Source organism: Dromiciops gliroides, chromosome 3, assembly GCF_019393635.1.
Source record: "Dromiciops gliroides isolate mDroGli1 chromosome 3, mDroGli1.pri, whole genome shotgun sequence".
Lineage (NCBI taxonomy): Eukaryota > Metazoa > Chordata > Mammalia > Microbiotheria > Microbiotheriidae > Dromiciops > Dromiciops gliroides.
In genome coordinates this window covers 89,151,755-89,178,744 of record NC_057863.1, presented here as the reverse complement: position 1 = coordinate 89,178,744, position 26,990 = coordinate 89,151,755, and the positions used below count along the sequence as shown (strand labels likewise).

The 26,990-nt window shown below is 37.3% G+C and overlaps 3 protein-coding genes across 11 annotated transcripts in view; 1 reads left to right on the top strand and 2 right to left on the bottom strand.

Annotated features, from left to right (window-relative positions):
* The window catches only part of STRADB (STE20 related adaptor beta), a 53,046-nt gene extending 43,159 nt beyond the window's left edge, over nucleotides 1–9,887 (top strand). For 2 of the 4 annotated variants that reach the window (XM_043991663.1, XM_043991665.1), the window contains 3 exons: nucleotides 4,897–5,141; nucleotides 8,157–8,199; nucleotides 8,776–9,887. In XM_043991663.1, coding sequence (XP_043847598.1) covers nucleotides 4,897–5,141; nucleotides 8,157–8,199; nucleotides 8,776–8,919 — 432 coding nt within the window. In that variant the 3' untranslated portion in view covers nucleotides 8,920–9,887. Of the gene's footprint in view, nucleotides 1–4,896; nucleotides 5,142–8,156; nucleotides 8,200–8,511; nucleotides 8,625–8,775 lie in introns of all 4 variants that reach the window. The other 2 variants (XM_043991664.1, XM_043991666.1) reach the window with 2 other exon arrangements.
* Nucleotides 9,888–14,776: 4,889 nt separating this feature from the next.
* C2CD6 (C2 calcium dependent domain containing 6) overlaps nucleotides 14,777–26,990 on the bottom strand; it is an 89,147-nt gene continuing 76,933 nt past the window's right edge. For 2 of the 6 annotated variants that reach the window (XM_043992620.1, XM_043992621.1), the window contains one exon: nucleotides 14,777–15,273. In XM_043992620.1, coding sequence (XP_043848555.1) covers nucleotides 14,908–15,273 — 366 coding nt within the window. In that variant the 3' untranslated portion in view covers nucleotides 14,777–14,907. Of the gene's footprint in view, nucleotides 15,274–23,983; nucleotides 26,615–26,990 lie in introns of those variants that run through there. The other 4 variants (XM_043992619.1, XM_043992618.1, XM_043992617.1 and 1 more) reach the window with 4 other exon arrangements.
* Nucleotides 22,524–24,627, bottom strand: LOC122745943. The gene is made up of 4 exons (XM_043991400.1): nucleotides 24,534–24,627; nucleotides 24,125–24,364; nucleotides 22,981–23,879; nucleotides 22,524–22,893 (listed from the first exon to the last, which is right to left on the bottom strand). Exons 1-4 carry the CDS (start codon nucleotides 24,625–24,627, stop codon nucleotides 22,747–22,749), a joined length of 1,380 nt encoding a protein of 459 aa, XP_043847335.1. The 3' UTR covers nucleotides 22,524–22,746.

The window sequence follows — 26,990 nt, the reverse complement described above, 5'->3', positions numbered from 1 at the left end:
GCCAAATTCCATAGCTCCCAGGTCAAGAAGAAATTTCTTTAGGCAGCCAGAAAGAAACAATTCAAATAGCATGCAGCCACAGTCAGGATAACACAAGATTTAACAGCATCTACATTAAGGAATTGGAGAGCTTGGAATGTGTTGTTCCAGAAGATAAAGGAGCTAGGATTACAATCAAGAATCACCAACCCAGTAAAACTGAGTATAATGCTTCAGGGGGAAAAATGGGTATTTAATTAAACAGGACTTTCAAACATTCCTGATAAAAAGACCAGAGCTGAGTAGGAAATTTGACATTCAAATACAATAGTCAAGAGAAGCATAAAAAGTTAAATAGGAAAGAGAAATAATAAGGAATTTAATGAGGTTAAGCTGTTTACATCCTACATGGTAAGATGATACTTGTAACTCCTAAGAAATTTTATTAGAGGAGTTAGGAGTGTACATAAATGAAGGAGGGCCCAAGTATGAGTTGACTTTGATGGTATGATATAAAAAAAATTAAGGGGTGAGAAAAAGACGTACTGGGAGAAATGGGAAGGGAGAGGTACAGTGGAATAAATTATCTCCAGAAAGAACTTTTACAGTGGAGAGGAAAATAAGGGATGGCAGGCAACACTTGAACCTTACACTCATTGGAATTGGCTCAGAGAGGGGACAACACACACTCAGTTGGGTGTAGAAATCTATCTTATCCTACAGGGAAGTAAGAAGAGAGGGAAACTAGGAAGGGAGAGCTCTGATATATTGGAGAACAGATTGGTCCTAATGGTGGTCAGAGGCAAAACCGTTTTGTGAAGGGACAGGGTAAAAGGAGAGAGAGAAGAAGAAATGGGGAAAAAGCAAGATGGAGGGAAATAAACAGTTAATAATCATTACTTTGAATTAGATGAATGTACCTATAAAATGGAAACAGATAACAGAATGGATTAAAAACCAGAATGCTATAATATATTGTTTAAAAGAAACACACTTGAATCAGGAGCTGGTTTTTAGGGTGGGAAAATCCACAATAAAGCAGATAAACCACTAATTGATTTGATTTTTAGAAAAAGAAAGCCGAATTCTTAGTATCAAAAATGAAAATGGTGAATTTACCACCAATAAAGATGAAATTAAAGCAGTCATCAGGAACTATTTTGCCCAAATTCAATGCCAATAAATCTAACAGTCTAAGTTAAATGGATGAACAGTTGCAAAGTATAAATTGTCTACATTAACAGAAGAAATAGAATACTTAAATAACCCTATCTTAGAAAAAGAAATTGAGCTCCCTAAAAAAAAAAAAGCCCCAAGACTGGATGGATTCACAAGTGATGCAAAAATTCTAAATAAAATACTAGCAAGGGGATCATAGCAATATATCAATGGAAGGCAGCTAGGTGGCACAGTGGATAAAGCACTGACCCTGGATTCAGGAGGACCTGAGTTCAAATCTGGCCTCAGATACTTACTAGCTGTGTGACCCTGGGCAAGTCGCTTAACCCTAATTGCCACATGCTCACTCACTCTCTCTCTCTCTCTCTGTATGTGTGTGTATATATATGTCACAATGATCATATACTATGATCAGGTAGGATTTGTACTAGGAATGCTGGGATAGTTCAGTATTAGGAATATTAGGAAAACTATCAGTGTAATTAATCATATCAATGATAAAGCTAACAGAAATTGTATGATTATCTCATTCAGTGCAGAAAAGGCTTTTGACAAAATACAAGACTCATTCCTATTTTTAAAAAAAACACTAGAAAGCATAGTAATAAATGGAACTATCCTTAAAATGATACGTAGTATCTATCTAAAACCATCAGCAGGCATTATTTGCAATGGAGATAAGTTAGAAGCCTTCCCAATAAGATGAGGGGTGAAGCAAAGATGCCCACTATCACCATTATTATTCAATGTTGTACTAAAAATGTTATCAATAAGAGAAGAAAAGGCTGAAGGAATTAGATAAGGCAATGAGAAAACAAAATATCATTATGCAGATGACATGATAGAATACTTAGGGAATCATAGAGAATCAACTAAAAATCTAGTTAAAATAATTGACAACTTTAGCAAAATTGCAGAATATAAAATAAACCCATGTAAATCATCATCACTTTGACAAAAACTGCTGAGAAAACTGGAAAACAGTTTGGCAGAAATTAGATACAGACTAACATCTGACACTGTAAACCAAGATAAGGTCAGAATGGGTACATAAAGAGATACCATAAGTAAATTAGAAGAGCATTTTAAATTTTACTTGTCAGATCTATGAGAAAGGGAAGAACTTATGACTAAACAAGAAGTAGAATTATGTATGATGTTGGTTATATTAAATTTAAAAGTTTTTGCACAACTTACTAGCTGTGTGACCCTGGGCAGGTCACTTAACCTTCATTGCCCCACCAAAAAAAAAAAGGTTTTGCACAAACAAAATCAATGCATCAGGGGCAGCTAGATGGCGCAGTGGATAGAGCACTGGCCCTGGAGTCAGGGGTACCTGAGTTCAAAGTCCGGCCTCAGACACTTAACACTTACTAGCTGTGTGATCCTGGGCAAGTCACTTAACCCCAATTGCCTCACTAAAAAAAAAAAAAATCAATGCATCCAAGATTAGAAAGCAAGCAGAAAGCTGGGGGAAAACATTACAGTAAGTGTCTCTGATAAAGGCCTCATTTCTTAAATATATAGGGAACTGAATCAAATTTATAATACAAGTCATTCCCCAACTGATAAATGATTAGAGGATGTGAACAGGTAGTTTTCAGGTAGTTGTATGAAAAAATGCTTTAAATCATTATTGATTAGAGAAATGTAGATTAAAACAATTCAGAGGTACCATCTTATATCTATCAGATTGGCTAATATGACAGAAAAGAGAAATGATAAATGTTAGAGAAGATGTGGGAAAATTAGGGCACTAATGCACTGTTGGTAGAATTGTGAACTGATCCAACCATTTTGGAGAACAATTTGGAATGTGCCCAAAGGGCTATTAGACTGCACATACCCTTTGATGTAGTAAACCACTACTAGGTCTGTATTCCAGAGAGATTTAAAAGAAAAAGTACCTATTTGTACAAAAATATTTATAGCTGCTCTTTTTGTGGTGGCAAAGGATTGAAAATTGAGGGGTTGTCCATCAATTGGGGAAACACTGAACAAGTTGTAGTATGTGATTGTAATGGAATACAGTTATTCCTTCCACATCACACAGCACCCCAGAAATCTGGAAAATCTGCCTATTTTTTTTGGCCTTTACTTCATACCAGAGAAGTCTGATTTTTCTTTTTCTTTTATAGGGTGTTTTACAGTACCTTATTGTAAAGTTTGGGTTAAGTATTTGGTTATAGGCTCTGTGTAGTCTGCTGGCCTTCACATGTCATCTGCAGCTTCTGCAAAACTCAAAAAAATTCAATTAAATTTCTTATGCCAACCCACAATATGTTGAAATCGCAGTGGGGAAAGTTGCTGCATGGAAGGGATAACTGTACTAATGTGCTCTAAGAAATGACAAGTAGGATGCTTTCAGAAAAATCCTGGGAAAACTTACATGAACCAATACAAAGTAAAGTAAGAAGAAACAAGAGAACATTGTACACAGTAACAGCAACTGTGAATATCTTAGCTATTCTCAGCAAAACAATGATCCAAGATGATTTCAAAGGACTTGTGATGAAAAATGTTATTCATCTGCAGAGAAAGAACTGATGGCATCTGAATGCAGATCAAAGCATATTATTTTCACTTTATTTTTTTTCCTGATTTTTTCTTTTGGTCTGTGGTTTCTTTCACAATGTAACCAATTATGGAAATATGTTTAGTATGAATGTACATTTATAACCTATATCAAATTGCTTGACATCTCAGGAAGGGGTTGGGGAGGGAAGGAGGGATTTTAGAACTCAAAAAAAAATTTTTTTAAAGAATGTTGTAGAATATATTGGTGACTAGGGCTAATTTGTGGGGGGCTAAACTGTGGATGACTAATCTGGGATTTGTTGACTATTAGCTATCTGACTTCGTTAATTTAATGTGAGCCGTTTATAAAGTTCCACCACACTGCTCCCAAACTGATAAACTAAAGATTAAGAAGCCTCTTAACCAAATAATCAAAGCAGAGTTTATTTATGAGATACTGTTGAAAATTAAGAATACAGGGAAATAAAATGTACAACCTGACTGCTTTCGTGTGGTCTCTTTCCCACCTGCTGCTCTTCAATCTTCTTGAATACAATAAGGGCCTTAGCCGCCTCGGGCCTGTAACCTTGTCAGCCCTCCTAGTCCTTCGTTACTGTTTGTCTTGTGTGTCCCGTCCCCCCCCCTTCTAATCTTGTCAGCCGCCCTCTTGACCTCTTCTCAGCCCACTGTCTCCTTGTCTGAACCGAACTCTCCTCCGTCCGTCCTTGTCTGAGCTCCCCTCTAGTCAGCCCCTCTCCTTGTCTATCTTGTCCGTCCTCCTCCTGTCTCACTCCCAGGTCTATATATACATTTTCTCCTCTCCACTCAAATCTCGGGGCTTCCTTCGCCCCCACAGACCAAGCTAATCCGCCAGCCAAGGCTGCAGCTGGTTTGGGGTGGGGGGTGCACTCCCACTTCCCGGGCCTCAGCACAGGCTATCCGGGATCTTTTGTGTAGCTCCGTCAGGTTGGAGGGAGCTGGGGCTTCCCCCCCCCCCAGCTGTCTGACCTGGTGTCTTGTATAGCCCACGGGGCTTTTTCCGCTCAGCTGAAGCTGAGGAGGAGGGGGAGAGACCCTGAGGGCCTAAGGCTTTCTAATCTCAGCCCAAATCAAAATAAATTTCCACAATGTTAAAAATTGTTTCTATACGTAATTGGAAAAAATAAAGTACTTTTTTTTAAAAAGAACATTTTATCTGAGTGAAAATTTTCTTTTTCCTAGATGCTGTTACAAAAACTAAAAGGTTCTCCTTCTTGCCCATTGGAGAAAAATGCATCCCTTCAAGCAGAATCCAGATTAAAAAACTCCCGCTCTGGTGTAGACTCTGGAATTGGAGAAAGTGTGCTGGTTTCTAGCCTGACACACACAGTGACTAGTGACAGACTGCAGACTCCTTCCTCAAAAACTTTTTCTCCTGCTTTCCATAGTTTGGTAGAGCTGTGTTTGCAACAAGACCCTGAAAAAAGGTAATAAGGATTGCATCTAAAAATTAAAGAAAATATACTTGTTTCACATACATCTGGAAAATCTTGCCTATTCAGATGAGTTTAGATTCCTTACTCTGAGGAACCAGACTTTTAATTTAATTAAATATAATCTTTTGTTTCACAGAAATCAATTATCTAGCATAAACACAAAAATATATAAAACCAAGTCATTGGGCTGCCATGAAAAAGCTACTGGACTAGGAGCCACAAGACCTGGGTTCAAATCCAGACTTTGTACTAGCCATGTGACCTTAGGCAAATCACTTAACCTCATTAAAACCTCAATTTCCTAAGCTGTAAAATGGAGATAATTCTGCCTGCCTGCCTTCCACAGGTGACTTGTGGTGATAAAGTGAGAATAATAGGTTAAAGTGTTTTGAAGAACGTGAAGTGCTGTGTAATGACGGTGGTGGTATTATGTTTATTTTTTATACTAACAATATAATTATCATTTCAGAAGTTAGGATGGGGTTGGGATATGTTTTCATTGTAAATATTCTATCCCAGAGTTTCATGTTTAAAGCTAATGTTATTTGAAAATCAGAGAATTGACAGTAAGAACTTGGAGATATTTCCTTTTGGGTTCCTTCCTCCACATCCCTGCCCACTCTCATCATTAGGTATTTAAAGAATTCACTTCTAGAGGAATCCCAGTCACCCCAGGAGATATTGGGAAGACCCTCCAGCTGATTGCTGGACTTCACTGGCTGTGGTACCTTGGGAAGACTTAGAGTCTGGTCTTTAACTTCTATGGTTTAATAAGTAGATTTTTGTCAGTTTATTCAGAAGAAGATGAGATTCTGGGAGAATGAGCCTCACTTTACCATTCATTGCCATTCTGTTAATTTAAAATGGAAATATAATTCCCAAATAGACTCTCTCATGTCTATGTTTGTATTGGCTATTTTTACATTCTCTTCAAATGATCAGTCAGTATCTTTTTTTTGTTGTTTTTGTTTTTTGTTTTTCGGGGCAATGGGGGTTAAGTGACTTGCCCAGGGTCACACAGCTAGTAAGTGTCAAGTGTCTGAGGCCGGATTTGAACTCAGGTACTCCTGAGTCCAGGGCCGGTGCTTTATCCACTGTGCCACCTAGCCGCCCCCCAGTCAGTATCTTTTGAAAACAAGATGATCTTAGTGAATGGCTGCTCAAATCAAATTAGTCAGCCTGACTTGTACTCACGACCACTATAGAGGGAATGAACAAGTTTACCAAAATGCATACATCATTTGTTCAGGGCACCCACTCTTCCTGACCAGTGCTGGAGAAACCTTTGGCAAATTTTTACACAGAATTCTCTTTCTTCAGGGTTATTTTTCAGTTACCCAAAACCAAAAACTTTTGTCATTACAGTACTTTCTCATAATAGACATACTACAATTTTCAAAATCACATTTGATTTTATATTAGTTGCCTGTTAAATTGGTACCTTTCTTCAGATTTCTTAATCTCCGTAGTAATATTTAGAAAGCATTCTAATATTAGCAATATACTATTGATATAATCCCTTCGGCAAGGTTTTTGTCTTCAGATGGCTAATCTTATCCATTTATAAGATTTTTATTCTATTCTCCTCTTTTTGTAGTGTGTCATCACTTCCTACAGTAATGACTCCCAAATGTATATCTCTCGCTCTGACCTCACTCCAGATCCCCAGTTTCATATTTCCAACTACATATCTTCAGACTCAGTGTTTTAAATCAAATCCCTACCTTTCCCTCTAAACTGGCTCCATTCCTTACTCTAATATCTTTTAAAAAAAATCCCAATGATCCAGGCTAAAAACTTCAGCATCCTGAGACTTCCTGCTCTCCCCTCCACACCACAAATCAAATGAGTCTCAGTCATTTTTTTAAATCTCACAGAATAATTTTCATTGATCCCCTTTGGTTGCCATAGCCCTAGTTTAGAGCCTCCTCATCTTCCTTCAGGACCTCCGGAGTGGCCTCTTAAGCTGTACCCCAGCTTCCCATGCTGCACCTCCAACCCATCCTGACCACAGACACCAGAACAGTCTTCCCAGAAGACTGCATGAGGCATTAACATCCCTTGATTCAGAGAGAGACAACATCTCTCAGACTTCCCAAGCCAGCTTCAAAGGCACTCCAGTTCAACAAGCATGTGTGCAGTGCATGTACGTGTGCGTGTGTGTGTGTGTGTGTTTGTGTGTGTGTGTGTGAGCGTATGTCTGTCTGCGTATAAGTGCACCACTTCTCAGGTGACAAAGAGACACTACCAGAGCCTCCTCATCTCTCTAACCTTTGATCACTGCCATGCGCATACACATGATGATAGAGAAGATGATGGCAAGCATTTCTATCAATCAGAATAAAGCTTTACAAAGCACTTTACACATAATCTCAGTGCATCCTCACAAAACCTGCAAGCTAAGTGCTCTTATTATACCCCGTTTTACAGTGAAAGAAACTGGCAAAACGGAGGTAAGCAACTTGCCTTGAGTCACCCAGCTAGTGTCTGAAGCAGCATTTAAACTCAAGTCTTCCTGCCTCTAATCCAAGTCATTTATGCACTGTGCCCCCTAACTGCCTTGGAGTCCGGAACTCTAGAGATGTCAGATCATTATATGTTCGATGTACCTGACTTTGCTGGTTTGGTCCCTTCCTGTGACACTGTATCACCCTGGGCAGGTCATGTCACCTCTCAGCTTCAGTTTCCTCTGTAAAATGAAAACCATCTTTAAGGCTTCTAACCCTAACCCTCCATGAGCCTTTGATTCTCGAGTCAAGGGAGGGTTAGATTGTGCTTCTGGCACTGAAGCTTCAGGCAGGTTTGATACAGACCAGGTTTGGGAGGAGAAAAACCCATATTGGTACCGATGTGGAATTTTTTTTTTCCTCTGTTGAAATCTTCATGCAGCGATTTTTTTGAACCTATAAAACCTTCCAAATGTTGACATATTTCTTAAACTCAGAATTCACTGGTTTTTTTTAAGCTACATTCTTTTTTTATGAATCATTTTGTTTTCTATTCCAGACCATCAGCAAGCACTTTGCTGTCACATGCGTTTTTCAGACAGGTGAGCTGGTCTATTGTGGAGATGGGATCATTATAAACAATAGATAAATGCAAAAAGGCAAGAATAAGTTAATGTTATTAAATAAATTATCTTTGATCTGGCTGTTAATAGTTAAGTTTTCACAGGGTATTGAAGTTGCAGGAAAACAACACAACCACATACATACATACATACATACATACATACATACATACATACACACAAATTGCAATCATGTAATTATATCTTCAAGTAACATTTGAATTACTTTTTAAACACAGTTTCCCTCATGGACTAAAAAGATTGTTACAAAGCATAATTTCTCTTAAGTAGGAGAGTCTTGAAACTGCTGAGAAAAAGCTTATGCTGGGAACTTCTGCTTCTATAGCCTTTTGGCATGTTGACTCCCTCCCTTATTAGATTACCAGAATCAAAGCAGGTTTAAGGTCAGTGCCAAGAAATGTTTTGCAAAATCATTGCACAGGCAAAAAAAAATAACATTGTCATTTCTGACAAAAATTTTTTATATTCTGACAACAGAACTAAGATCTTGAATTTCTGTACCAAATAGTCTTGTTTTGCTCTTTTTTTAAACAGATAAAAGAACAAACCCAAGATTCAATACTTTCATTACTGCCTCCTGCTTACAGCAAATGGCCAGTGGCAGTGCCTCCGATGTCAGCCTGGACTGAGCCTAATCGTATTCTTACTGATGAAGAAGACATTGGCTGGGAATTCTAGAGATGCCAAATCACTCTTGTGTCCTATTTACTTGACCTCTTTGCTGCTTTTTCTCCATATTGGCTAAGTCCATATGCCAGAGCCATACTTGAAAACACAGTTGTTGCACTGGAAATTAATTTTAAACCACTCTTTTCCAAGGGGGCAGCCTTTCCAGGTGGCTCTAAGTGCTATCACAAGTACTGGAAACTTCAAAATTAGGAATTTGGTTGCTTTCTCATGTCCTTCAGTTGTGTATTTTGTTCAAACTGTGATTGATTCCTCTCTTAATTTCCCAATGTAATGTTGACCTATTTTCTCATGTTCTTGGCTGCTTTCAGTGTGAATAGACCCTCCAAGGAGGACAGACAGTGCCTCACCAAGTACATCTTTTTCTTCTAGTCTTCTAAGCCTTTTGGCCTCCCATCAGGGCAGGTGACTAATAATTCATCTTGGTGTAAAGCTATTTTAAGTAGAAGAAAAAAGGTTTATGTTTTTTTCATTGTCTCCTGATAATATCTATTCTCTGTCAATCTGAGCCTGACATTAAATGATTCACTTGTATTTCTATAAATGAATATGCAGGTTTTTTTTTCCTTTTCAAATGCCTAATTAGTTGTACTTTTCTACCTTTGTAAACTATAAAACTTAAATCTATGCACCCTGGTTGCCTTCAGTGAATATTCATTTGAGTTTATTCCATCAACTTGATTTCCCTTTGTGTACTATGACCCAGCGTTAGCACAGGATGCTTTTTCTTATATTTCTAGTTAGAAAGAGCCTTAACACAGACTACTAGATTTGTTTGAGATGTAAAAATAATACTTACGGAGCACTGTCTTTATTCTTTAGGATCTTATAGTCTAGACTAGATGACTAGTCTAGAGCAGGAATTCTTTTTTTTTCCATATAAATATTTTATTATTTTCCAGTTACATTTAGAGATAGTTTTCAGCATTTGTTTTGATAAGATTTCTAGTTTCAGATTTTTCTCCCTCCCTTACGCCTCCCCAAGACAGCAAGTAAAGGTTATATATGTACAATCACATTAAACATATTTCTGCATTAGTCATGAGAGAAGAATCAGAGCCAAAAGGAAAAACCTCAAAAGGAAAACAACAACAAATAATAGAAATAGTGTGGTTCAATCTGCATGTAGATGCCACAGTTCTTTTTTTTTTTTTTTAATTTGGAGAACATTTTCCATCATGAATCCTTTGGAACTATCTTGGATCATTGTATTGCTGAGAAGAACCAAGTCTATCACAGTTGATCAACACATAATGTTGTTGATACTGTGTACAATGTTCTCCTAGTTCTAGAACAGTAATTCTTAACCTGGGATCTATGAACTTATTTTTTAAATATTTTGGTAATATTTCAATAAAATTTGTTTCCTTTGTAACTTATTTTATTTTATGCATTTAAAACATTATTCCAAGAAGAGGCTCATAGGCTTCCCCAGTCTGATGGCCAAAACAGTCCATGAGACCAGAACAGTTAATAAGTTCTAAGGGGCTAAATTATCTATACATCAATCACTGAAGAACAATTCGGGGGGCAGGGGACATGTATTTAATGGCATGCATTTATCACAAACATGCCCCCACCTAATTCATTGTTTTTGAAAAACCACAAAATATTGTTACATAGGCAGTTTCATAAGAATGATGTATATTCACATACAATAGTAGCCTGACACTTAGAGGAGTAAACCCATTAAGCTTGAGCAGTACCTTGACCAATCCACTTCTCACCTCTGACGTGATCAGCTTGGTGACATAACTTAGAGGTTTTGTTCTATTAATTATGTAATCATGGTCAGAGCTATGGTACATGCATCCCTTGATGGATCATTAATCCATTTTGTTAGGAAGTCTTAGGAGAACCATTAATGGCTCATTTTTTTCCATAGCAGCTTTATTTATGTCATGAGCAATGAGCTAAACAATGTTCCAGGAGGCTATTGTAACTTTACAGTGAGATTTAGTTATTTAAAACATTTATCAGAGCAACTTTATAATTCATCCCTGTGGTTTTTATAATGGAGCTTTCCCACAATTGCCCTGTAAACAAGTGTGATTACTACTCAATGCCTGTGACTGGTCTACTATAGGACTTTAAGAGATGTCTTAGAGTATATATGACATATACATATATCATGCTTACCTATGGAGTATTCATGTAAGTGTTGTTTCTTAAAGGTAAAAATCCAGCCAAGATGTTGAATTGAGTATAGATAATAATTTTACCAGGTGCTTCTCTGCTTAATAATCCCAGGCCTCTTGTCATCCCTCACAGGAGCAACAACTACCTGCCTGAAATTCTGTGCATGCACTAGGAAACACTGCTAACATTGGAATAGTGGCAACTTTTGCCATTTCAGGTCATCCTGAGTCCTGACCTACAGGGCGAAATTAAATATTAAGCCATGGGATACAATTCTGTTCTGGCTCAGGGCCTTTCCCCTTGATTGCCTATAGATTCAAATAATCAGTATGCGAACCTCACAATTTATTGTACATAGGATGAAATGAAAATAGGTGAAATTCTCCTTCATCTTTCATGTCCATTCTCTCCCAGATCTTTTGTAGAGATGGGGAAAGTCACCTCCCTAGGATCCCTCCCATATCCCAAGCTCCTAAAAAAGGATGGGAGAGAAGGAACTTCTCAGGCAAAGGAGATGTCTCTCCATTTACCAGGGTCAAGAAAAAAATTCATTAATTGTTCCTAGTTGTTACAGACCTTGGGGTAATACAGGCCATAGTATCCATTCTTTACTAACAAACAGATTGGCTTCACTGGCTTTTCTTTGGATCTTAGGAGCTGCTTACCAATGACAAGAAGTCTGCATGGAGATCAGAAATAAGGCATAGTCCCTTTTATCCTGGTATTCTCAGGTTCTGGGCTGTCTGTCACAAAGGAATTATCAGACTCAAGGCAGGGGTGCACAGGCCAGGGGAATAGTCCACTGTTATGAATGATCCCATAATTCGCTCCACCATGCTTTCTCCATGAAATTTACCCAGTCCTCTGGATGAATCACAGAAGCAACTTAAAATAAGCAGTTATCCCAGGCTACATGTACAATTTGAGGTTCCTAAAAGCAAATACATTTCTTTACAAAGCTGGAACAAAATCTCACCCATTATGTGGATTGTAGTAGTCATAAAATAGCTGGGTCTGTGTCCTTTGTCTGTTAGGTGCACATGGAATTAAGATTAAAGCAGTTCAGGGGCAGCTAGGTGGCGCAGTAGATAAGGCACTGGCCCTGGATTCAGGAGGACCTGAGTTCAAATCTGGCCTCAGACACTTGACACTTACTAGCTGTGTGACCCTGGGCAAGTCACTTTACCCTCATTTTGCCCCACCAAAAAAAAAAAAAAAAAGGATTAAAGCAGTTCTTTAATTTTCTTAAATTTGTTGAAAGGTGCACATGTTGCAGGGCTTGCAGACTCAATAACAACTAATAAATGAGAATTAAGAAAAATAAAAAAGGATAGTTTCAAGCCAGATGTTTGGAGGAGAAAAGAAATATACAATTAGTTTAATTGATAGGAATAGTAGTAGACCACCAGTCTCGGAGGACCATGGATCAGCGCCTTGAAGAGCCACAGGCCACAGTGTGACTGCACAGTCCAGTAGGGGAGCCACAGCTCTTGAGTGACTTATAATTGGTAACTGCCACATCCCGTGTTGTATCTACCCCATGAAGAGTAGCTGGAGTGTCCTCTCCAGGGCGCTGGCCTGGGCGGATCAATATGGAAAACAAGCTGTTGCCCATGCTGGAGGTTTTCCCTCTCTGCAACACTGGTGGATCCAAAGGAGAGGCAGAGCCAATACAGTGTGGCACCAGTGCCGCCGCAGGAGTTGCCAGAGGGATGTGATGTCCAACATCCAACTGCCAAAGGGACTCTGACTCCTGATTTTTCCTCGGGGTTAACTCTCAAAGCCTTTCCCATGTATGGGTATAGCTGCAAGGCAGCAGAGGTTTAAAATCAGGGTTTCCTTCCCCTAGGTGAGTTGCCTACCAAGGCTAACGAGCCCCACCTGCCCGAAGCAACTGGTTTTAAGGCGCCAGTGACTCGCCTTCACCCCTTCTCCTGTTAGTGGAAACAGTTTCACCAAGAGAAGGCCAGGAGTTGGGCTTTGGTTGTCAGAGGCTATTTGAGACGCACGCCATTGGAGCATTTTATAGAGAGTGGGAGCTTATCCCCACTCCCACCCCGGCACGATAGGAATAGGAGTTAAGAAACTAAACTAACTGTAATCATGGGCAAATTCACTTCTCTGTGCCCATCTTCCTCTGTAGAGTAAGATTAGATGATCTCTAGAGTCCTTTCCAACCCATATGGCCTCTCAAAACACTGTATTTTAAAAGTAATTGCCTAGTGTGAGTATGTAGTAAATTCTAATGAATGTAATTTACCATACAACATTTAAAAAGTTTTCTGATGTAATCATCTTGCTAGAGAATTATGTATTTCTTTCGTTCTTTACAAGAGACAAGAAAGCTGGCTGAAATACACAGGAAGGTGAAAATAGGCTTCCAGTGTAGGCCCATCCTAACCATGTTTGAAGAGGTTCTTTATGACAGCTACGAGCTGATAAGTGTTTTTGGCCACACACTATGAACAATATAATCACTTGAAATACCATAAAAGTATAAATGGCCTTTCTCTAAAGTTTCTGTAGAGCAGATTTTAGCAAGCTGTAAAGGTTTCAAGTCTGGTGATAGTATCTATGTCTGTCATCCAAGGAAGGACCAGCCTAACTGCTTCTGACTGACCTCAGTTCATGAAGGCCATCTATTAAGGCTATGTGGGAAACCAGGGATGGTGGTATTTTTATATGTGTGTCTCTGTGTGTGTGTGTGTGTGTGTGTGTGTGTGTGTGTGCGCGCGCGCATATAAACATACACACATATAAACATTTTTTTAAAAGGAAAATTTCATGCATCTGAGTGTGAATGGAAGTCTTGATGCAACAACTTTCCATACTATCTAACCTGCTTTAGGAAATGGATTTTCTGATGTAAAGCTATTGGAATCCATTTAGACTGTCATGTGATGGAGATAAATTCTCTTAATAGAAGAATATTTGCCCATGTTTCTTTGTGCACACCTAAGGGCTGCATTAAAATAAATGGAATAAGGGGGCAGCTAGGCGGTACAGTGGATAAAGCACCAACCCTGAATTCAGGAGGACCTGAGTTCATATCTGGCCTCAGACACTTGACACTTACTAGCTGTGTGACCCTGGGCAAGTCACTTAACCCTCATTGCCCCACCAAAAATAAAAAGATAATAATAATAATAAATGGGATCACTTGAAATACCATATTCCAGTGCTTTTTGAAGGGATAAGTCAGCTGAGGGTATTATTCAAAGTAGCTGTCCATGAAGTTCCAGAAAACAACACGAAGTCTAAATTCAAGATTTGTTCAGGGAAACTTTTAATATTTGGGCAGTATTTGAAGAATAACTATCAACTGATGCACATGTATTGGCTGAAGGAAGCCTTTTGCCTCTCAGAACAAGTCTCTGGTAAAGTTGTCTTCCTTATTACATCCTATCAGTTGCTGCCCAGAGCCCAGAAAATAAAAGGTGTTGGAAATATTTTAAATAGAGGAAGCCTGAAAGTCAAATTCAATTCCAATCCTAGATAAGACCAACACTTGGCTAAAAATAGCATCTTCTACTCTTTATCAATTGAAGACTGAGATTAAAGTCCACATTTGTATAATTTGTATAATAACACTGAGATTAAAGTCCACATTTGTATAATTGTGTCAAACAGAACTCCATTTAAAAAAAATTAAAACCATCATGTAATAGTCAATAGTTACCTCAGTCTCATAAATAAAAATACTTATATATATATGCATCATAAATGTTTATTTGTATTTCAGTGAAAACAATGACTCTAACACGATGAAATTTTGTAGTGAGTTGCTAAATAAGAGGACTGACCTATACATATTTCATTAGTAGGAGATTCATAATGTACTTAATAATCATCCTCATACTTGCGTTTCACATATGAGCTGTTTAACAACTGTAGAATATCACAAATGATTGAACATTTTTCAAGATCTTTTAGGTCTTTTTTCTGATTATATTCCTCTAGACCTGGGTTTGTAACATTTACATGAAATAAGCCTGCTGAAACAACCCGTGGAGATGTAAATTTCCCAAAGCTTTCTTTCAATCGTTTGTTAAACTCTGGAGCAGTATTTGGTCTTGCAAGGTTTTTTAATGTATATTGGTTATCATCTGGGCCTTTTCCCAAATCCAACCTTGCTCTTGCTTTTGCTTTTTCAAGATGCTTAAATGAGGTCACATGTAAATCTTCCTTTTTACTTTCTGAAGAGTCCTAAATATTAAAAACAAGAGTAGATTAATAATTTAGCTTAATTTAACTTTTTTAAGTTAAAAGGAATATAGCTTATACAATTAGAGGGATACATGCTAGATAGGAAGTTTCCAATTTACAAACATCTAATGTGTACCAATGACCCTATGCAGAAAAAACATTTTTTCTTACTGCTCTTCTAATTCACACTTCCCTGAATCTTTGCTACTATAGCTCTGGTGATTCATGAAGCTGTCAATGAATCTGTGAGTTCAGGAATGGAAGAATGGATGAAATACTATAAAAACAAAACAAAACCAGCTTAATGATAAATTAATCAGTCAGGACTAACCTGCCTACTTGGTAGCCTCCCTATTATATCTTCACCCATAATTCATGAAAACTTTATTTCTGTCACCTAAAATTATACTTATTAAGGATTAATTTTGTTTAATGAATATCCTTTTTATTCCTTGGGGAAGTTATTGAGCATTTATACACATCAATTCAATCAATTTTTCCCCCTAAGATCTAGCTAGACATAGGAAATTGTTAGAGTTGGGGGGAGGGGAGTTGGGAGAATGGGAGGAGGAATAGGAAGCTAGGTAATTTTGTGTAAAATGAGAGAGTTAAGCTATATTGTACTAAAGTCTCTTCCAGCTTTAAATCTATAACCCTAGTTCAATAATCTCTTTTACAGATGGGGAAGCTGAATCTACAAACTGAAATGATTTAAGGACATATAGCATGATAGAGCCAAGATGAACTCGGGATTCCTAGTCTGATACCTTAGATGTCTATAAGGGTGGAAGTGGGGAAACCAGTGATTAGGGCAGTCTGAAAGCACTAGAAGCTTGGGGAGAGGGACACTAAGGAGGTGGAGGATGCTTTGCCTATTTACAAATTTTGACTGTGGTTAGTTTGACATACAAAAAAAAAGAAGGGAAAAACTTCTCCTGTTCCTTCTTCCTCCATTTAGATGAACCCCTGTTCCTAGAAAGCAGAATTTTTGGTTAATACTGTTAGTAATATAATTCATCTGGATTGTGGATTAAATGGGCTTTTGTAGGTTGGCCTTGGATTCTAAGAGCCATTTACAAAAACTTGACAAATTTCCATTTTTTCCATGAAAAAATGCATCCCAACTTCCAAACAACCAATGTACAAACTTTTAGAACACATCCTGATTGTAAATTGAGGACTGCTGCTATATGGCATACCAATGAATACTTTGTGTAATTTTTAGAACATTTCCAATAATGCATAAAAATTTTCTGAAATCCATGAAAATAATTATTTTCCTACACAGTGGATTAGTATATTTATCAAAGCAGGGGTTTTCATGTAGGTAATATAATTCTAAATATATAGAGTTCAGAAGAATGGGCATGGGAAACCACATCACCTGGCTGGTGTCTACTTGGTGCTCTTCCAAATCCAAGTTCCCTGTTTGCAGTGATATTTGGTGCCTTCTGGGGGATGCTGGAATGTTAAAGAACCTGATGAGTGAGCCCAGCTGATCATCTAACTAACAGTCCTTTTAACAGTCAATTCTGTGTGCCATCAACTTTACTAAAGAAATAAACTGAATTATGCAGTGCTTCAATGGAAAAGATGTGGCTTCATTTTACCACTGTACATTACAAGCATATTTCTCAGTGCTTTTCTATAGCACCCAATTAAACACCCTTAAAATTCCATTGTTTATGAAATCCTAAGGTACTTAACAAGATCCTTAACTCCTTAAAAAGAGTAATATTAAGGTTTATATTTAATACTAATATTCAAGCTTTTAAGGGATTTGACAGCTTTCTCACAGAAAAGATTGGGCTCATGATTTCACTGATATATAGATAACTCCCTGATGAGGAAATGCCTTCTTCCAATGAAAGTTGCCTTCTTTGAAACCCATGTAACAAGGTCCCCAATTAGTGTAAATGAAGTGGTTGCATTATTCAAATTTGCACTGTATATTTCCATTGGACTGAAACCAATGATCATATTTTATACAATTACAACTTCAAATAGTATAAATTCTAATATATGATACCACTTTCATGGAATTTATTATTCACACTACTCTAGCTGTAATCTTAGAGAATTGCCCAGAGAACTGAGATTTGCCCATACATCAGTATGTGTCAGAAGCAGGAATTTGAACTGAAGTCTTCCTTGATTCAAGGCTGTTTCTCTACTCACTATTCTCCCTTCATATATACTTATGCTACATATATATGTATGTACCTTTAGTATTCCCCTATAACAACACACATACACATCATGTACAAAATACTAAATCACTGAAACTGGGAAATCAAAGAATCTATGGGTTCAGGGGTGGAAGAATGGGTGAAATACTATTAAAAAAAATAACAGCTTAATGATAAATGACCCTAGGGACTAAATTAATCAGGCAGGACTAACACCTGCCCATTTGGTGGACTCCCTATCATATCTTTGCCCATGATTCATGAAACTCTTTAATTTTATTTATATCACCTATAATAAAATATTATACTCATTAAAGAGTCATTTAGTTTAATGAACATCTTTTTTATTCCTTGGGGAAGTTATTGAGCATTTATACACCAATTCAATCGATTTTTCCCCAATACCTAGCTGAGACAAAGGAAATGATAAGAGTTTGGGGTGGGGGGGGATTTGGAAGAATGGGAGTAGGAAGCTAGGTAATATTGTGACCTTTCCCATATTATAATTTTTTTTTTCTGCTTGGTTAAAATTCTGGTACTGTGTGACCAACCCTGGTTCCAAGACCCAGAACTCATTCTTACTACCATACTAACTTATGTAACCTTTTGTGACCTGGCCTGGGATCCTAAGCATCTTTTGTCACTTTTTTTTCCCAATAGGAAGATGCACAAGGTAAGATATGAAACAACTGTGTGAAGAATTTCTTGTATTGTAAAGTAGTTAAATGTTCTATCTAAACCAAAAGAATATTCCCCAAACTGTATTCTGAAATCGGTTCTATTTTTCATTTAAGGGAATAATTTACACAGATGTAACACAGAAAACATTCACTCAACTAAGTCAATTTTATACATCAAATTTAGTACTTGAGAATTTTCTCAAAAATAGTCAAGTCTCAATTATTCATGTGTATGAAGGAAAGCAGTGATCTAGATAATTCAAAGCAATCAGCGAGCCTCTAACCCTTAGTTTTTTCAATTGGGTGTAGGGTTTGTTTTTTTCTTTAGCAGATTTAGCTCCCTAATTCATAGAACTAGAAGTGAGCTTGGATGTAATTTAGTCCAATCATCTCATTTTACAAATAAGGAAGCTAAGGCCCAGGGAGGTCACATAAGTAGTAAGTAAAAGAGCTGGAACTTGAACCCAGGTCTCCTGACCTCAAATTCAACACTCACACATACAGGCACTTAATAAATGCTAGTTGACTACATGATATGCAGTGTAGTGGAGAGAACACTAGGATAGTCTCAAGCCCAACAGTGATTAGCTGTGGTGCCTTTGGTTTAATCAATCTGAGCTTCAGGGTTTCTCATCTGTGATTGATAAACTGTCCCAACAACCTGATGAGATGTTTGTGAGGAGGAAATGAAGATAATATGAAAATGCTTTGAAAATTGTAAAAGTACTACATACATGTTAAGGTGGTACTAATTAATATTAAAAGTTAATTTGCATTCATGAGCAATTAAACAAGCATTATTAAATGTCTACTTTGGGAGGCAGCTAGGTGGCACAGTGGATAAAGCACCAGCCCTGGATTCAGGAAAACCTGAGTTCAAATCCTGCCTTAGACACTTGACACTAGCTGTGTGACCCTGGCAAGTCACTAACCCCCGTTGCCCTGCCAAAAAACAAAAACAAAAAAACAAAATGTCTACTATGCATGGCACTGTGTTACATAGTAGAGTTACAAAGATGAATTACATTTCAGCAAATGATAGCCCAGGATCATGGCGGGGGGGGGGGGGGGGGGGGGGAGGGGGGAAGATGAGCAGAGATAAGTTAGAATGGACTTTTAAAAATTTGCAGCTGAGGGGGCAGCTAGGTGGCACAATGGATAGAGCACTGGCCCTGGATTCAGGAGGACCTGAGTTCAAATCCGGCCTCAGACACTTGACAATTACTAGCTGTGTGACCCTGGGCAAGTCACTTAACCCCCATTGCCCCGCCCCCCCCAAAATTTGCTGCTGATAATCCAAAAAATAATTATGAAAATGCAGCTAATACAGGGCAATATATCCCACCTGTCCCTACAGCCCCAAACCAAACCTAAATATGTAAATGTGTCACCAAGCATTCAAGACCTCATGTTGGCACTGTTTGAAGGGAATTTTGTGATTTATTTTATTTGAGTGAGGTAAGATGATGTTTGACTTTCAGAGGAATGACTTGATTTTTTTTTTTGTGGGGGCACAGTCAGTTTACTACATTTTGAGATAATTAGGACACATACACATGTATACAGATATTCCACAACTCCTGGGGTGAAAGCAAAAGTGAAATATTTGCTGGCCTTTACCAAAAATGAAAGAAAATAAATCAAGAAAAGCATTATTACATGTATATTTCTTTTTCCAGCCCAAGGAAACAGCAGTGTCCTTTGTGGAGATTTCCTTAGAAGTAGTCTTGTGGCAGGCTGTGAGGCTGCTAATATCTTAGCTGTCCTGTAAAGAGGCCGTTTTTGTTTCTCAACATACTCTCTTTCTCGTCGAAGTTTAGGCTTCAAGCCTTCTGTTTTTAAGACTTCTGGGAATATAGATGGTTTTGAATTGTTAATTTCTACAATTCTACTATGGTCAAAGGATTGTGGGGTTGTTGTACATTTTTCAGTTTCTTTTGACTTAACATAAACAGCTTGTAACTCTTTCTGGAACTGTGTAACTGTTAATAATGGTTTCTTCTTGCTGTTCTCTTTGGACTTCCCATAACATTGGTCTTTCAAATTTGGTTCTTCCTCATCATCGGAATTTAAATAAACATAAGTGTTACTTGATGAGGGTAACCTGGATTTGTATAAATATTCTTTAATTTCTGCTTGAACTTCAGAATTATGGACACATGGTATGACTATTGGCTCAGGTTTTTCCTTGACGGTCACTTTATATATGTTAATATGTTCTTTTTTTTCCAGAGGCTTGATTTTCACAGTAGCTTTTGAATGGTTTGTTCTTGGTCTACTATACCAGCCATGTAGGTCTTGGATCTCTTCTTCGAAGCCAGTTTTTTCTACTTGTGGCAATTGCATTAAATTGTGGTCTTTTTGTTCCCTTCTTAACACTAGTTTTGTTATTCTTTCTGATGAATTGTTAAACAGGAACTCTTGGCTACTTTTTCTTGAAGCTTTTACTCCTTGTTTTCCAACTCTTTCTCTGAAGTATTGCCTTTCATCTTCTCTCACCAATGATGACTTTCTTTTAATATTATGCAAAGTAAAATATTCCCTTTCCAACTTTCTGGCTAGTTCTATATTTGAAAGCCTTTCATCAGTAACTTCTTGTGACATATTTCTTGGAAAAGTTTTGTAACTTTGCTTTTCTGAAGGTCTTTCCAGAAATTGACTTAGTCCTCTCAGATCTGAGCTTAAAAATTTTAATGGTCTGTCACTAGAATTAATCAAAGACAGATTCTCATTGATACTATGGAACTCCTTTTCTGTGATTAGTCCCATATTTGAAAGTCTTTCTATGAAAATGCTTTGAAGACGTTTGCTTAAATCAGATTTTAGATTTAATAGTTCATTTTCTGAGATAACTGATAAAAGGTCTTGTAAGGAATGACTTAAAAGACCTCTCCTGTTTAGTTCACTCTCTCCAGAAAAACTCCTTTCTGGATAATCATGTCTTACTTCATGTGAAAATGGTGGGACAGTTTTAGTTCTATATGGAGGCAGGTTTTGTTCTCTATTCTTAGACTCTCTTTCCCTGATCAATTTAGTTTCTGCATAGTTACTTAGTATATATTGCTGGAGGATTTCACTTAAAAGGTCTCTTAATCTTATTTCCAAATGTTTATCATCAAATAAAGGGCGATTTGAAGTACTTCCAGAAGGCATGCTTTTTGGGGAAGTTTCTGGAAAAGCTTTAAAAGTATTTTGCTCTTTGGGAGGTATTTCAGTCTTGATAGAAGTTGGTGGTTCTTTTTTATCATTTATCAAATAAAGGCTCTCAAGGATTTTCGGTAAGTCCTCCTTGGGGAATGGTCCTGATTCTGAAAGTCTTTCTACAAGAAAATTCTGGATGTGTTTGCCTAAATCAGCTTTTAGATGTTCTCCTTCTGATCCTGATAGATATTCTTCAAAACTGCTCGGCTTGGGGCTTGCAAGAGGTTTTACATTGTAATCGTCTGATTTATCCATACTATGTGTTGAATTAGCATCTAATTCCTCAAATTCGTTTTCAGCATCTGGAACAAAAAAGGTTTGTTTTTCTTTTTCTACCTCTGCCTCTGATGGTAAGACTAATTCAGTAATGTTCTCTCTGGAAAGACTATTAAAGACGTTGCTTACAATAGATTTTAGATGTGTTCTATCTGAGTCACTAAGTTTATGCATGATGTAAGTACTTGCATTTTCCAAAACAGAACTGAGATCTTTTTCTTCAAAACTCTTTTCTCTATATAAGTGCTCTGCCTGAGGTAAATCTTCTTCTTTATGCTTTGGGAACTGGTTTTTTGAATTCTTCAGTGATAATTTCCAGCCTTCTTCCATCATTGTGGGTCTTTCTTCAGATGAACTGGTCTCAGTCTCTAGCCATGGACCCTCATAGTCTTCTTTATCTAATTCTATCACACTGACTATACCAGACTCTAAAGAATCTGAAGGAAATGCTTGTAAAAATATGTGCCTCACAAAAGATTTAGACTTTGATAGATCTACTCCTGAATGTTTACTTTCATTCGGTTCCTTACTTGTTGAAGCTATACCACTATCCCAAACTGTGATTGAACTTTCCGGAAAGTCCAGCAATGATACACTGTGCTCTAAGTCCAGTTCTGTGATTTGTTGCTCAGAGGAAATTTGTTCTATGAGTGCCACATCCTCTGGACTTTCAAAACTTTCTGCTATGCTTAAAACTGAGATACTACTTATTACATCTTCTGAATTTTTCTGAAAATCTTCTTCTGGGTGCTTCTTTTTGAAACTATGTTTCCTTCCACTTGACAAATCTCCCTCTATTATATTTATTTGTTCTTCAGGTTCAGCAAATGTCTGAGAAATATGACATTCTTCTACTTCCTCTGTTAATCCTACTATTTGACTTTCCGAAGGTGTTTCTGTTGGATTATCCTTCAGTACTTCTTTTGAAAAAGCTTTTGAACTTAAACTTTTCTTTCTGGAAAGCTCATTCTGTTCACTCTGAACAATCTTGATGTCCTTTTTTTGACGCCTTTTGAACTTGAACTTCTTTTCCCTGAAAGTTCAATCTGTTCATTCTGCACAATCTTTAGTCATTTTCTGAAGAACATTTTGAACTCAAATTTTCGTTTTCTGAAAGCTCAGTCTCTTCATTTCTGCTCAATCTTGAGGTCATTTTCTGAAGAACATTCTGAATTAGCATTTTCTGAAAGCTCGATCTGGTTCTCTCTGCACGATCTTGAGGTCAGTTTTGAAGATTTTGAACCTGAACTTATCTTTCCTGAAAGCTCAATCTGGTAATCTGGTCACTGTCTGGCACGATCTTGAGGTCAGTTTTTGAAGATTTTGACCTGAACTTATCTTCTTCCTGAAAGCTCCATCTGTTCACTCTGAACAATCTCAAGGTCATTTTCTGAAAGCTCAATTTGTTCATTCTGCACAATCTTGAGGTCAGTTTTTGAAGATTTTGAACCTGAACTTATCTTTCCTGAAAGCTCAATCTGTTCACTCTGCACAATCTTGAGATCATCTTTGGAAGATTTGGAACCTAAACTTGCTTTTCCCAAAAGCTCAATCTGTTCACTCTGCACAATCTTGAGATCATCTTTGGAAGATTTGGAACCTAAAGTTGTCTTTTCTGAAAGCTCGATCTGTTCACTCTGCACAATCTTGAGATCATCTTTGGAAGATTTGGAACCTAAACCTGCTTTTGCCAAAAGCTCAATCTGTTCACTCTGCACAATCTTGAGATCATCTTTGGAAGATTTGGAACCTAAACTTGTCTTTTCTGAAAGCTCGATCTGTTCACTCTGCACAATCTTGAGATCATCTTTGGAAGATTTGGAACCTAAACCTGCTTTTGCCAAAAGCTCAATCTGTTCACTCTGCACAATCTTGAGATTATCTTTGGAAGATTTGGAACCTAAACTTGTCTTTTCTGAAAGCTCAATCTGTTCACACTGCACAATCTTGAGATCATCTTTGGAAGATTTGGAACCTAAACTTGTCTTTTCTGAAAGCTCGATCTGTTCACACTGCACAATCTTGAGATCATCTTTGGAAGATTTGGAACCTAAACTTGTCTTTTCCGAAAGCTCGATCTGTTCACACTGCACAATCTTGAGATCATCTTTGGAAGATTTGGAACCTAAACTTGCCTTTTCCAAAAGCTCAATCTGTTCACTCTGCACAATCTTGAGATCATCTTTGGAAGATTTGGAACCTAAACTTGTCTTTTTCCGAAATGCTCTGATCTGTTCACACTGCACAATCTTGAGATCATCTTGGAAGATTTGGAACCTAAACTTGCTTTTTCCAAAAGCTCAATCTGTTCACTCTGCACAATCTTGAGATCATCTTTGGAAGATTTTGGAACCTAAACTTGTCTTTTCTGAAAGCTCGATTCTGTTCACACTGCACAATCTTGAGATCATCTTTGGAAGATTTGGAACCTAAACTTGCTTTTGCGGAAAGCTCGATCTGTTCACTCTGCACAATCTTGAGATCATCTTTGGAAAGATTTGGAACCTAAACTTGTCTTTTCTGAAAGCTCGATCTGTTCACTCTGCACAATCTTGAGATCATCTTTGGAAGATTTGGAACCTAAACTTGTCTTTTCTGAAAGCTCGATCTGTTCACACTGCACAATCTTGAGATCATCTTTGGAAGATTTGGAACCTAAACTTGTCTTTTCTGAAAGCTCAATCTGTTCACTCTGCACAATCTTGAGATCATCTTTGGAAGATTTTGAACCTAAGCTTGTCTTCCCTGAAAGTTCAATCAGCTGCTCACTCTGCACAATCTTGAGGTCATCTTGGGAAGACTTTGAAGCTAAACTTTCCTTTCCTGCAAGCTCCTTCAGCGTTCACCTCTGCACAATGTTGAGGTCATTTTGGGAAGATTTTTAAACCTGAACTTGCTTTCCCTGAAAGCTCACCTAACTGTTCACTTTTTGCAATCTTGAGATCATTCTTGGAAGATTTTGAACCTGAACTAATCTTTCCTGAAAGCTCAATCTGTTCACTCTGCATGATCTTGAGGTCAGTTTTGGAAGACTTTGAACTCGTACTTGTCTTTCTTGAAAGCTCACCTAACTGTTCACTTTGTACAGTCTTGAGGTCAATTTTGGAAGATTTTGAACCTGAACTAATCTTTCCTGAAAGCTCAATCTGTTCACTCTGCACAATCTTGAGGTCACTTTTGGAAGATTTTGAACCTGAACTAATCTTTTCTGAAAGTTCAATCTGTTCACTCTGCACAATCTTGAGATCATTTTTGGAAGACTTTGAACTCGAACTTGTCTTTCTTGAAAGTTCGCCTAACTGTTCACTTTGTAGAATCTTGAGGTCATTTTTGGAAGATTTTGAACTTGAACTTTTTTTTTACTGACGGTTCACTCAACTGTTCACTCTGCCCAATCTTGAGGTCATTTTTGAAAGAGGATTTTGAACTGGAACTTGTCTTTCTTGAAAGCTCACCTAACTGTTCACTTTGTACAGTCTTGAGCTCAATTTTGGAAGATTTTGAACCTGAACTAATCTTTCCTGAAAGCTCAATCTGCTCACTCTGCACAATCTTGAGGTCAATTTTTGAAAGTTTTGAACCGGAACTTATCTTTCCTAAAAGCTCACCTAATTGTTCACTCTTCACAATCTTGAGATCATTTTTGGAAGACTTTGAACCTGAACTTGTTTTTCCTGAAAGCTCAATCAAGTGTTCACTCTGCAAAATCTTAAGGTCACTTTTGGAAGATTTTGAACCTGAACTTGTCTTTCCTGAAAGCTCAATCTGTTCACTCTGTACAACCTTGAGGTTATTTTTTGAAGATTTTGAACTTGAACTTGTCTTCCCTGAAAGCTCAATCTGTTCACTTTGCACAATCTTGAGGTCACTTTTGGATGATTTTGAACCTGAACTTGTCTTCCCTGCAAGCTCACCCAAATGTTCACTCTGCACAATCTTGAGGTCAGTTTTGGATGATTTTGAACCCGAACTTGTCTTTCCTGAAAGCTCAATGTGTTCACTCTGCACAATCTTGAGGTCAGTTTTGAAAGAAGATTTTGAACTTGAACTTTTTTTTACAGAAAGCTCACTCAACTGTTCACTCTGCACAATCTTGAGGTCATTCTTGGAAGATTTTGAACTTGAACTTTTCTTTGCAGAAAGCTCACTCAACTGTTCACTCTGCACAATCTTGAAGTCATTCTTGGAAGATTTTGAACTTGAACTTTTCTTTCTTGAAAGATCACTCAGCTGTTCACTCTGAACAATCTTGAGGTCATTTTTTGAAGATTTTGAACTTGAACTTTTCTTTCCTGAAAGCTCACTCAACTTTTCACTCTGCACAATCTTGAGGTCTTTTTTGGATGATTTTGAACTTGAACTTTTCTTTGCAGAAAGCTCAATCTGTTCACTCTGCACAATCTTGATTTTATTTTGTGCATTCTCCGAGCTACCTAACGTTTCATCATTGAAGTTCAGCAAACTCTGGCTTTTCCTTTCTACTTCAATCTCCATAAGGAATCCTTGTTTTGAAAATAATTCTTCTGAAAGGTCCTTCAAGTCATCATTTAAAATTGATTTTAGAACTACTGTTTTTTCTAATTTCTCCAGACTTGGATTAAGATCCAACAGCTCTGAGAGGAGATTTTCCTGTCCTTTCCCAACCAAATCTATATCTATAGTAAAGGATGATTCTCCTTCAAAACTTTCTAAAGAAAAACTTGATAGTCCTCTTCTTATCTCTTCAGTGTCTAAAGATTTTATTGTAAAGATGTCAGGATTGGATTCCCAGGAAGAATTTTCTGAATTTACTGTTAAGCTTGATGAAGTTGGTGGATAAGGAGGGTCTTGATCTTCATGCTCTATAATCTCTGCACTTGATGTATCCTTTTTAACAACTGTACAAATAGACACATTTTGGATTCTTTTACTGTCGTCCTCTTTAATGGGAATTTCAGTTATATTCCTTAAAAAAGGCTCAAACTTTCCTCTATTAACAATGGTGGATTTCTGGCACTGTGATATTGGGGGGAAAAACAACAGATAAACACCAGTAAGAAATTTTGAAGCATTTCATATTTTGAATTTACAAGATATCCTTGCCTAATTTTCTCTGAGCACATTTCTGCTCAGTGTAATCAAAAGCATAACCAAGAAAAAGTATTGTTTTTTAAGGAATATTTAAAATTTGACAGAAAAATGAACATTTTAACATAGATTTTCTTTAGCCCCCATATGCATATATTTGATGAATCAATCCATAATGCCTAAAAGCATATTTAAACAAAAAATTCCATAGTAGAGCTTTAAAAATCCATTCAATTAATAATAATATCTGAGTTTAATTAGATAGTAACTGACTCCATCAATTAGTCCTATAAGCATAAAAATA